The 11958-nt window shown below is 36.0% G+C and overlaps 1 protein-coding gene across 2 annotated transcripts; it reads right to left on the minus strand.

Moving 5' to 3' along the window:
- Window positions 1-630: 630 nt before the first annotated feature.
- On the minus strand, window positions 631-11716 carry LOC132642680 (uncharacterized). 2 transcript variants are annotated; one of them, XR_009583304.1, is made up of 7 exons: window positions 11040-11716; window positions 4129-4288; window positions 2690-2866; window positions 2504-2587; window positions 2155-2236; window positions 1547-2037; window positions 631-1002 (listed from the first exon to the last, which is right to left on the minus strand). XR_009583304.1 is itself a non-coding variant. In XM_060359754.1 (6 exons), the coding sequence occupies exons 1-6, from the start codon at window positions 11399-11401 to the stop codon at window positions 1598-1600; spliced, it is 1305 nt and encodes a 434-aa protein (XP_060215737.1). In that variant the 5' UTR covers window positions 11402-11716; the 3' UTR covers window positions 1314-1597. The 2 variants fall into 2 exon arrangements, 1 of the variants encoding a protein (XP_060215737.1); XM_060359754.1 differs by lacking the exon at window positions 631-1002 and having other exon boundaries at window positions 1314-2037.
- Window positions 11717-11958: the final 242 nt, after the last annotated feature.

The following is an 11958-nucleotide window of genomic DNA, read 5'->3' on the forward strand; positions in this document are numbered from 1 at the left end:
GAAAAAAGGAAATGAAAACACAAGTATTTAAATTTAGAGAGGAGAAATATTTTTGTCTTCGTTTGCTTAATAAATCAGTCACACGATGAAAATATTTTGTGACTTCTAAATCGCTCAAGTGTCGTGAAAAGATAAAAAGGAAGAAAAACAAAACAAATTCGAAAGACATATCACAATGAAAAAGAAAATAAATGTAGATCACATTCATTAAGATTAAGTGATAAATTCTTTTGGTCATTCTTTTCAAATTTACGACTTTAAAATGTCGAAAGTCAAATAAATATGCATCAATAGTTTTGCTTTAAGTTCAAGCTCGAAGAACAAATATTGATCTGTCTAATCATTTGCGTCGGGGTCTCCATGAATAAACATATCGTCCTTTTCTCCCGTATTCTTTTTTGTGACCTCAATCTATCCCATAATTCCAGCTCTTAAACATCTGAAATGTCGTGACATGAGTCATGAGCTAAGGCTGAAAAATATTTACAGCTTCATTTCCAGCCACTAATTCATACATTAATACAACTACCTTTATTTGATTGTAATAGTTTTTGTATCGTCTATCCACCTATATATACAAGCAAAATAAGTTTTCAGATAAACAAAAGAAGTACATGTAAATAACTGTGATCAACCAACATAAAGGTAAATAACTGTGATCAACCAACATAAAGGTAAATAACTGTGATCAACCAACATAAAGGTAAATAACTGTGATCAACGAACATAAAGGTATTAAAGAAAAACAAAACTGGAGAAAAAAGAAGGCCTAGAGTCATTCTTAGGTTTCTTACAAAATCTAAAATATATGGAAGTGAAAAAACAATTCAAATCATAGTGTCATAAGTTTCTCAAGCGTCGATCTTGGGATATGTTATGTGAAAGCTCTACTGTCCTGATCCACGAGAATCATCATTGGGAGAGGCTGCTGATGCTGATTTAATTTGCTATTGCTGCTCTGAATAGTGGTGCATTCTTGAATGCTCCCATCTGCTGATAAATCTGGTTCAAAGAATGATGTAGGTTAGTTGCATTGTACGGTTTGTTATGTATATAGATATAATACTTGTAATTGACGTAGACTTAAAAAGGCAGAATAATAAGCCTTTATTAGTAAGTGTGATGGTTATAATAATTGTAATCAATTTGTAACTGATGTAGAGATTTTAATATGCTGAAGTTAATGGGCAATTAAATACAAAAAATGGAAGAAAAAATGAAGTGGAAAAAGGTGAAAAAAAGGAGATAAATAGTTTTCTAAGTCATAGACAGATGTCATATCACCTTGTTTATGCCTAACTTTAATATATAGATTTCATTGAATTAGGCTTTCATTAAGCAAAACTAATTGGCCGAGCGAGTGTTTCTCTCAAGATATGAACAACTCAAATTGAGCCAAGCAGGCAAAAGCACCACCCCCATTTAGGGGGTAGTAATTATCTGCTATACTGAGCCCTAATCAAATAAAATCAGAAGAACAATTAAGGCTGGTTGTGGGCACGATCACGACAGGCTTTAATGTAAAACAATAAAGAATAATACATACAATAATAATAAGGTTGAATTGCTACAAAGTGATGCTGGCTACGACTCCTCACTAAGCATTTATGCCTCTGCGAGCAATCCTTTGCCCTGCTCCAAATAACACAGCTTTTCCGATCATTCCTGTACGAAGGCCACAAACTACAGCCACCGTTCCTATAGCCACCCATTTCCAGTCAATCCCGCCATCCCTTCTCTGGCCTCGGAGTTCCACAGCTCTATCTTCTTCAGCAGAAACTTGCTCCAAAGCATCAACGCCTTCATCAAGCGAGATCTTTGTAGTGATTCGTGCCATCATCGCACACCTAGACACTGCTGCCTCTGATTTTCTTGCATTCTGGTATGCTCTGAAGCCGTTGTGCAACTTCTTCACTGTTCCCCACATTCCATGACGAACTCCCAGTTTAGCAACATCTTTAGGGATGCCCATATCTTCATAGTGAATAAGAGTGACTTCACATGCAGATAACTGTCCATCTCCCTTCTTCGATTCCACTACATCAATTTCACGAGTGTACACACTTGAGTAAAGGTCAACTTAAGGAAAAGGCAACAGTAAATATTGCAAAGTTAATCCCTTTTAAACATCTGTCGGTAATAACCACTACCTACCCGGCTTAACAATCCAACTTGAAAAGTAGCGTTCCACACGCCTAGGCTTGTCACGTCTTTGCAGAGCTGGGTATGGTACACTCTGTGGAAGATCATGTTGAAGATGTGAACAAACCTCAAAATGTAATATAGGAAAACTTTGTCCAAGTACAAATAAGTAAATTTATGAACTTCATGGAAACAATTAAAAAGTTTTAGACACAGCAGCTTCATAAGTCCAAAAAGGTCTGAAAAATGTTAGGTAGAAGCACTAAATGAAAAGACAGTGTAAAGACAGAGCAGTCACTTAAATTTGTATTTGAAGCATTCAGACAACAATCAAATTCACATGTGGTCCTCTAAAGCTCACCTTTGTCACACAGTAGTGTGTTTTCCCAGATTCCCAAATTCTTCTACCGATGATATATTCACGATCACTGCAGAAGAATGGGAACTGCAGCACCAAAAACAATTTACGTGAGTGAAGAAGCTAATGGAAGAAATGAATCATAAGGAATTTCTCACAACACCGAGACAGCTTAGACGAGTAACGAACCTTTTTAATCCAGTGGATAATCATAGATCCTGTACGTGGACATTCCTGCAATATCTTGAAATAACCAAGCATTGGGTCCCATTTTGGCCTAAACTCATCATCCCAGAAGAAATCTCTGACTATGTCAGGAGTTGCATCTTCAAAAACAGTTTTGGTTTTGTAGATTGTTGGACCCATCTGACAGACAGAAAGGCTCTGTTAGAATCACTAAGAGAGAACAGAGAAGTTTCAAAGAAATTTTTTAAATTAATAGTATGGATAAAAAGCCATTGGTTTTTGACAGATTGCAAATCATGCAATACACAAGCAATTATGGCTTGAGAAATACAGATTAATTTATACTTACTCCAGTAGTACATCGGATATTGGTATCTAGCTGAAGAGCATAAAAAAGGTCTGATTCATGGAGAATCGCAAAAAAAATTTAAAACTCCATTTCTACTTTTGACAATTTCCAGTAACATAACACAAATAATTCAAATTGATATGAGGATTTGAAAGTAGCAAAAGGAAAAGCAAATAAGTGATACATCTAAAAAGAATCAAAATAAAGCAATGATTTAAGCAGAGGCACGTCTCCCTCAAACTAGGTCTGCGATGTTTTTTGGCATGTCAATAATAATATGAACATATAGAAATCAAATAAGGGCTCCCCATTTCCACAGAGGAAGAAAGCACATATCACAAATCAAGCTCAAAGAAGGGAGCCTAAAAGAACCTCCCTCTGTTTTATTGGCAAAAGATACTGAAGATGTATCTAAAAATGTAAGCAAAAATGACTATTATTTGAGGTTGCTAAAATGAGCATCTAAAGCTGTGTCAGCAAGGGGACTCATTGCTGTATCACCAGAAACCAATCCGTCATATGAAACAAGGGAAATTATGTTACTAATTCATGCTTCTAAATGTTGAAGGAAAAATGCGAACTGATATGAAGTCATTTATTAAATTATCAGCAGACGACTTCTTCAGTTTGCCCCAGAAACAAGAACCTGTACCTAAGCAGCCTGACCCTAAACTGATCCTTGAATAGGATAAACACTAACTGATTTTCAGCCTTTGGATCATTTGAAACATCAAGACATCAAATGGAAATTAAGCTGATTAGAGAACATAGCGTAGACATGAGTCATTCTAAAGTATCAAAGATATAAATAGCTCAACCTGTGCTATGGAAATTTCTAAAGTTGTAACTGACTTAATGCTCCCATATACCCAGTTCCATTACGGGTCAAAAAGGAGGTAATAGTTTCCGAGGAGTCCTAATGCTTCTCCTTCTCCTGAAAGTATATACCACACACTAGCAGTCTTACCCTTTCAGCTTATTAAGTTACATGATGTAAGTAAAAGTTGGGATCAAGCAATTCTCAAGAAAATTGGTTCTTGACACCAGAAATGTTGAAGAAAAGCCATATCATAATAATCTAGGTAAACTTGACCTCAGGCTCATGCCGCCATGCTTGGTATGTGAAGTTTGAAGTAGAGCGCTCCATCATGGTTTGCCATGCCATCTCTCCATCTTTACCATCTAGTAAATGCAGAAAGTGCTCCAGATCTTTCTGAGTCACTATGTCCTCATTTTCTGATCCAGTAAAATGCCTGCAGGAATGGAGCAGATGCTGTCATCTGTCTAACCAAATAAAGGGACAAAAATCATCTAAAAGGCCGAAAATTGTGCCAGTAATGTAAGCACTCTATAGAATTGAAATTCTCATTCAACACTCGACAGAAATGCATATTTACTAAGGAGACCGATAATTAGTTTTTGTCATTCTCTTTTAAATCAACCAACTTCTTCCCCAGAACTGCAAAACATAGAAATCCTCTTCTAAATATCTGCCTTAAATGACTATAACACAACTACTCTTCTATATTTTGTTCAATACTACAGAATAAGGTCAATTCAATGCAGAAAAAGAAACTATTAATTTTTGTGTATACTTGAGAACCGTGATTTGCAGCTAAAAAGCTGGTATCTGAAGCATCACAAAATCATATTGAACTAATGGTAAATTGAACAGTTCAAGTAGACATTGAACAATGAAAACTGTCAATTACGATTTCTTCCCAGTTTAATTTTAATTCCAAGAAATTACTTATTGCATTTAACAATGAAGAAAAACTACATATACAGATATACTAGAGACAAAGTGTAATCTATTTGTATTTATTTTATAACCAAGAATCCCTATGCAAGTTAGCTGGCCCAACCCCAATTGGCCCTCTAGTTGGAACTCAGGGGAGTGTGGGCACACCCCTCTGCTCATCTCCAACTTAAATACCAAGCTTCAGTTGGTGGCAGGGTTCAAACTCATGAAGTACGCCCTACCCACACATAATGCGCTGCATCTTTCCACCGAACCAGATCCCTGGAGCGACACCAACACATAATTTCTAATCTTTATTACCAGAACATGTAAGGAACAGTTTGTGTAAAACCACGGGGTCTCCAACAGTCAACTTCCTCGCGTTGTTTTCACAAACTTAGTAAGGTATCTGCGGAGAAGTAGGTGTGCCTCCAATTTTTGGAAAGACGATAGCACATACCAAAACAAAAATCTCATCCGATGAAGGTACTGATTCTTTGGACCTAGTATCTGGTGCAGAAGAGAGACGTCAGACTACGGATATTCAGGGAGAGAGATAAGGCAGAGAGATTGACTAGAAACGGATGATTATTGAAGGAATCGTGATTGTCGGTTCAGGGCATCTTACAGGAGTAATAGAAGTATTGCACTTGGACCAGGCAAAATAATTGGTAAGCTCCAGAAACTCAGAGATATGAATCATAGTGTTTGCATCTGGAATTAAAAATTAGAGAATTCTGCTCACATAAGTGTATAGCTTCTTGAGGAATGAATATCCAACTAGCATGTCACAGAACAGGCCCATGTAAAGATAGCGTGGACTGCGCACTCAAGTATCAAGAAATAGAGTTCACAGTCACAATTCACAAAGTACCCCCCAAATTTCCGATCATCCAAACAAATGGCCCTATAAGACACACTACCATAATCTTGATTTAAAAAAATAAATAAAAAAAAATTACATGCATCCCGCAATTAGCAAGAACAAAAGGCAAAGCTACTGCTCCCCAACTCCTGAATTTGTAAAATATGAAGCAAATATTTTCCTAAAAACATGACAATCGAAAAGACAAACAACTGAATTTAGAAAAGAAAATAGTAACCAACAACAACAACAACAACAACAACATTACCCAGTGTAGTCCCACAAGTGGGGTCTCGGGAGGGTAGTGTTTACGCAGACCTTACCCCTACCTTGGGAGGTAGAGAAGTTGTTTCCGACAGACCCTCGGCTCAAGTAAAAACATTTCAAAGCAGTTCAAAAAAGAAAACAGCGGGAAAAGAAAGTAGTAACCAGATGTTTAAAAATGCCACGAGGTTTCGTGTGATCTTTGGATATCCTTGAGGACATCCATACTGGGTCCAGTATTAAACCCTGGGCAAAAGACAAAACAGGAAAAAGGATTGGATAAATAACTAATAGAAGGATCCAAAGATATTTGAATATACCAGTGTTATCAAAAGCGAAAAGCGCAAAAAGCTCTAAAGTCAGCTGGGGCTTTAAGCGCAAAGCGCAAATAAAGTGTGGGCTTTAATGAAAAAAGGCGCAGTGGTGCAAAATAATAACATATATATATATATATATATATGTTTTGCCCAAGACTAATAATAATAAGCATGGATAACAAACATATGGACAAACAAATTGTAAAAACATAACAATAGAGTAAAATATCAATTATCTGGTGTCATCTCTTCAAGAGAGGCTAATTGGAAAGGAAAAGTATGTCTTAGAGCCTTGATGATGACACTGAAGCCCACATAAAGCGAGGCGAAGCGCTCAACATGTTTTGAGCCTCGCTTTAGGGTTTTAAGCGCGCCTTTGACAACACTGGAATATATGCAGTTTTTACAATTTGATGAAAGGGAAAGTCTTAATAAAACTAGAAATTTCGTTTTTATGTGTTATAATATATAGAACTCTCAACATAGAGGTGAAAAATATACTAACTATATATGAAACAGAATTTTAGTATTCAGAAGCAGCTTCTCTTTTTCTTTTAAGTATGATAAACTCCACCCACGAACACTCACTTCCAGGAATCAACGAAGGTACTTTCCATTTTGCACCCTTGGTAACTCAAAGCTCCCAACCTCCTGGTTAGTGGTGGAGTGCTCTTGCCCCCGAAGGCCGAAGCAACCCCATTGGTCAAAGCAGCTTACTTTTTTCTAATCCCACAAATTTTAAATCCGCTTTCAACATCCAGAGGTAGCAAAAGCCGTAAATGATTCTGGGCTACGAATGGGCATACACATAACCACTTACTTAGCCACTTTGCATATCTACGATATATTACATCTGACACAGTAATAGCTGTGCAGCACAATGCAATTACCTCACTTCAGCAAGAGTGGAACTGTACATGAGCTTATAACTTCTTTTTTTGGGGGTAAGTGTGTATACGAACTTGTAGTTACCTAATTCAACCACAAAAGTAAACATACACGGCAGTCCATACTCATCTAATAGTCAGCAACCACTTGTGCATCACTTGAAAGGTAGTGATTCAATGTGGATGAGAAAGTAGTAATCTTGTCACAAGTCACATTAATTCCACAACTCACAGCATCATCACAAATTGACAAAATTGACCTCTATGGCATTTCCACAAACACTTTATATGCTGTACAAATGAGACGAGCTTTTTTCTTCTTCTTTTTTGTCGATGAATAAAGATGGAACAAGCTTTAAATGTGAGATTGCATGGCTTTACATATGGATAGTTCAATATTTTATAAGTCTCACAACCTTAGGTCTCTAAACACCTTTCAAAACCCACACACTATGAAGAAGAGTCTCAAAAGCCTCTTAAATCAATTTGACCTGGGATGGCCAAAATGATTCCGCGAAAAAGAGAAGAAGACTCAAAGAGCTAATAGCAGCATAAATTTAGGTCACAGATCTATAGAGCAGGCATCATTGAGTTTGCAGCTGCTCTTTCCTCAAGAAGGTGTGAAGTCCCATTATTGTAAATCTCCTTCATGAATTGTCAGTCTCACATGATTTATTCCTTAAGGAATGAAGTCTCAATATTATAAGCCCCTAAACGAATTGTCTCACACGAGTTGAGATAAATCTTCTGAAGCTTTATGTCGCCTACCTCAGGAACCTCATTTGTACGACCAACTTCAATGTTATTGCTGCTAGGGCATTTGATTAGCGCAAAGCAATGAAATGAAAGAAGTACAGAATTTGATTGGGGAAAAGCAAAAGGGTAAAGCGTGGTGCACCTTTCTTCTTATTTAAAAGAATGTTTAGACTTCTACATCATTTACTGTTTATTATGTTTAAACTTCTACCTCATTTACTGTTTAATAAACAAAATGACTTTATCGTACAGAATACCTCCCCTAAGATTATCAATTGAGGAAGTTGCAGGAGTACGAAAACAAAAACGTGGTGCACCTTTCTTCTTATTCTAATTTATTTCCTTCACTATTATAGATTTTAACATTTCTTCTCCATTGCTTCCTTAACATGTTTAATTACTCAACATGCTAACAAGACCGATGAGGATCATTTTGGTGAGGCTGATAAACTTGTCAGCATGAGAAACAAGCTTATCTTTTAGCTAACGGACAGCTAATAGGTTTCCCCAGCATTCTTGGCAAATGAAGGCCTATAAGTATATTCACAAGGTCATAATATTCATGTCCACCTTGGAAGTGGCTATGACATTTACTTTATAGAAAGGTATTTGAATGCATTAGTTCTAAAAATTGACCTATTTCTAAGACCATTTCTTTTATCTCTTTTGAGAAATTTAGTTTTCAGCACAAATTCTCTCAAATTCTATATAACTTCTTCACTACTGTATTTCCGTTCTTACTGATTATGACACGCTTTACTTGAGCCGAGGGTCTACCGGAAACAGTCTCTCTACCTTCACAAGGTAGGGATAAGGCTATGTACACACAACCCTGCCCAGACCCCACTTGTGAGATTACAATGTGTATGTTGTTGTTGTCCCTCAAATATAAGCAAATAATAAAAGGATTACGCAAACACAGCTTAACTCTTCCAGTTCTTTCCCGATTACCTATTTCTTTATCAAGGAAACTCTGAATCATTATTAACCTACGGCAGGTTCACTTGAAGGGATACTAGCACAACCACTTCACCGGAAGTTTGAACTACTTCTGACTAATGTATACCCTATCCTCAATTTCAACTAATCCTTCTCAGGTAGGACATATTTTTCCTGCCTGTCAAGAACCAAAATATAATGGAAATTCCAGACTTGTAGCTCAGGCACAACTGAACTCAATTCAACATTAATTATTCAGAGTTTGTCCAAAAATTCTAACATTTGACATATGAAGATGCTTCAAAACAGACGAAATTTAGGCCCACACGACGTAAAATGGACATCAAGCATCATAGGACATCAATTTTATTTTTGAGAGACATCTACAAAAGCTAATATTTACTGTCACATGAAGGCATGCCAGATTAATGCAGTAAGGCCTCATTCTTCTATAATACTGAAGAAACCATTAAACGAGATTTGAAGTTTGCAGTTAAAAGAGTCCCCTGCCCCATTTATATGGCACCATTCTTTCAAATATTTTTTGAATATTCCAACTACAAAAAAGAACTGTGATTCAAAGTGGCTTGTTTCAATACATAGAGAAAAAAAGGAATTGATGCCCGAATTCACACCGAATATTAGATGGCTTGATCCTCATTTTCTAAATACTGTCATTCTTCTTCATTTCGTACTAAACAATAAAAAGGCCAAGCTCAGATCCTTATCTTACAGATAAAAGCTACATAATTGAATGAAACTTAGCTCCCTTCTAGTTATAGTTCTAGAGATTAAAATTACCTCTCGTCTGATGATTGTGTTGTTAGCATCTTTTGCATGTCAAAATTTAGGCTCAGAAGCAAGAAGAATTAGATTTCGACGAAAACTTTTACGAAATGGTAACTACAAACAATATCCAAGCTAGTCAATATTCATTTTTTACTAACAATACCACATACATTCTCTATACCAACATTTGTGACATGCATTCAAGTTTGGGACGTTCCAAAATATCTACCCCACTTCAGAATAGATTACATAAGATATAACTTTCAGAATTTTTAAAGTTCAAATTCAAAGAATTGCACTTCCTTCAAATTCAAGTTCATTTTTAGAAAATGCAAATTGCTCTCTTCTAATCATCCTCATAAGAAAGGTGAATATAAGTAGCCCAGGAACACTTGCAGAATTATAAGGCGTTGAAAAGCACTGTAATCAGCTAAGATCAGCTCAATTCAATGCAGAAACTCCATCGAGCCTGTGTTCTTCTTCAACGACCAGCATGGACCACACCATAGTCGATCCCCAAGTTTGACTATACTAGAAAAGATTTTCTATCTACTCTCCAGTTTAATACTATTCTCATAAAATCAACAATAGCTGGTTGAACCCACTTACATTTACTAGCAACATCAAAGATCATTCAAGATCATTGAAACATTGATGTTATAGTCACGAAATGGAACAGAAATTTCACACAAAAATTATAAGAACAAAAGCACAATAACAATTTTGCTTGCCTTCAGTTCTAGTAATTATCAACAAATAGCACTCAACCTTAGTTTCAATATCACACATGCAATCAGCCCTTAACCTCAAAAACTTCAACCAACGCCCTAAAAATCCTACTCCCTCCGTCCCAATTTATGTCACACCATTTCCTTATCCGTCACAAAAAAATACCACCTTTCTATAATTAGAAACAACTTAACTTCAAAAATCATCTTTTACCCTACTGAAATGATTTCTATTCACACAAATGTCCAAAGCTTCGTTTTACACCACATATTTCAAAAGTCTTCCTTTCTTTCCTAAATTTCGTACCAGGTCAAACACTGTCACATAAATTGAAACTGGGGAGTACCCCCTCTGTCCATTTTTACCTGTCTTGCATCGACTTGGCACACCCCTTAAGGAGCCATAAATAGAATGACAATTTTATTATATCACCCCTAACTATTACTAAGTCATCTAATGACTTAAATCAATAAAACATACCACTAAGAATTTCTTCAACTTTGCAACCCAATAATTAATAACGAGGGTAAAATAGGTACGAAATGGTAAATTATCTCTTGATTTTCCAAACTAGACAACTATTTTTAGTATACAGGAGAGTACCTTTTAGCACTAAAACACATTTACATCAAATTCAAAAATCAAAACCCTAGAAACAAAAACACGCACATATATCTGATATATTGCAAAAAAAAAAAAAAAAAAATGAAAACATACCTGATATTGGGCTCATCCGAACCCGGACCCGGATCCACCTGAGCCGAACCCGAACCCGAGTCAGGCTTACGTGTCCTAAAATTAAACCACAATTTCCTACCAACAGAGAAAGCGGAAAGAGCAGTAAAAGCTAACCAAACCCTTCTAGCACCAAAACCGGGTGGAACGGTCCAAACAAAGCGGTTCAACTTAGACCGGAGTCCTAAAAAGACAAGACCGGTCCAACGAGGTCTCCAAGACCAACCGATCATTAAACCAATCATAATCGCAACCCAAATCGGGACAACACATACCAAAATGTCGACAAATGTTTCCATTATTGCTGGCTTGTTCATCAATTCCATCCACCTCTCCACCTCCATTTTTTTTGTTGATTATTACTACAAAAATTGAATAAGATTTATATTGAAGAGGTAGTTGGAGATTGTAGTTAGAGTGAAGCTTTTACGTGGAATTATTTGCAGATTGAAGAGTTGAATTTTTTGGAAGAAAAAAAAAAAAGGGAACGGAAAAAGTACTGTTTTGATTTTGTCGGAAAGGGACACGTGGTAAGATCTGAACTCTTCGATTAAACTGGATAATAATAATGGCGCCTGATGGATACTTGGAGTTAATCACTTCAATCAAATTAACAGAGGAGCATAGTCCTACGCCGTGTCATTTCACTTGATCCTTATGACAAATAATATATATATATATATATATATATATATATATATAGTGTGTTAGGCCTGTGTTAAGCCTGAACTCAAGCTACATTAAAATTTAAATTTGCAATTTTTTTCTTTTTTCCTACTTTTGTTTTTTCTTGTTTTTGTATAATCATATCAATTGTAAAGATATATTGACAAATTTTCAATGTTTCTAAGATATTTAATTATATAAAAAAAATTGTAATTTAAAAAATAACATTTTTTAG

This window comes from Lycium barbarum, chromosome 1 (genome assembly GCF_019175385.1).
Source record: "Lycium barbarum isolate Lr01 chromosome 1, ASM1917538v2, whole genome shotgun sequence".
Taxonomy (NCBI): domain Eukaryota; kingdom Viridiplantae; phylum Streptophyta; class Magnoliopsida; order Solanales; family Solanaceae; genus Lycium; species Lycium barbarum.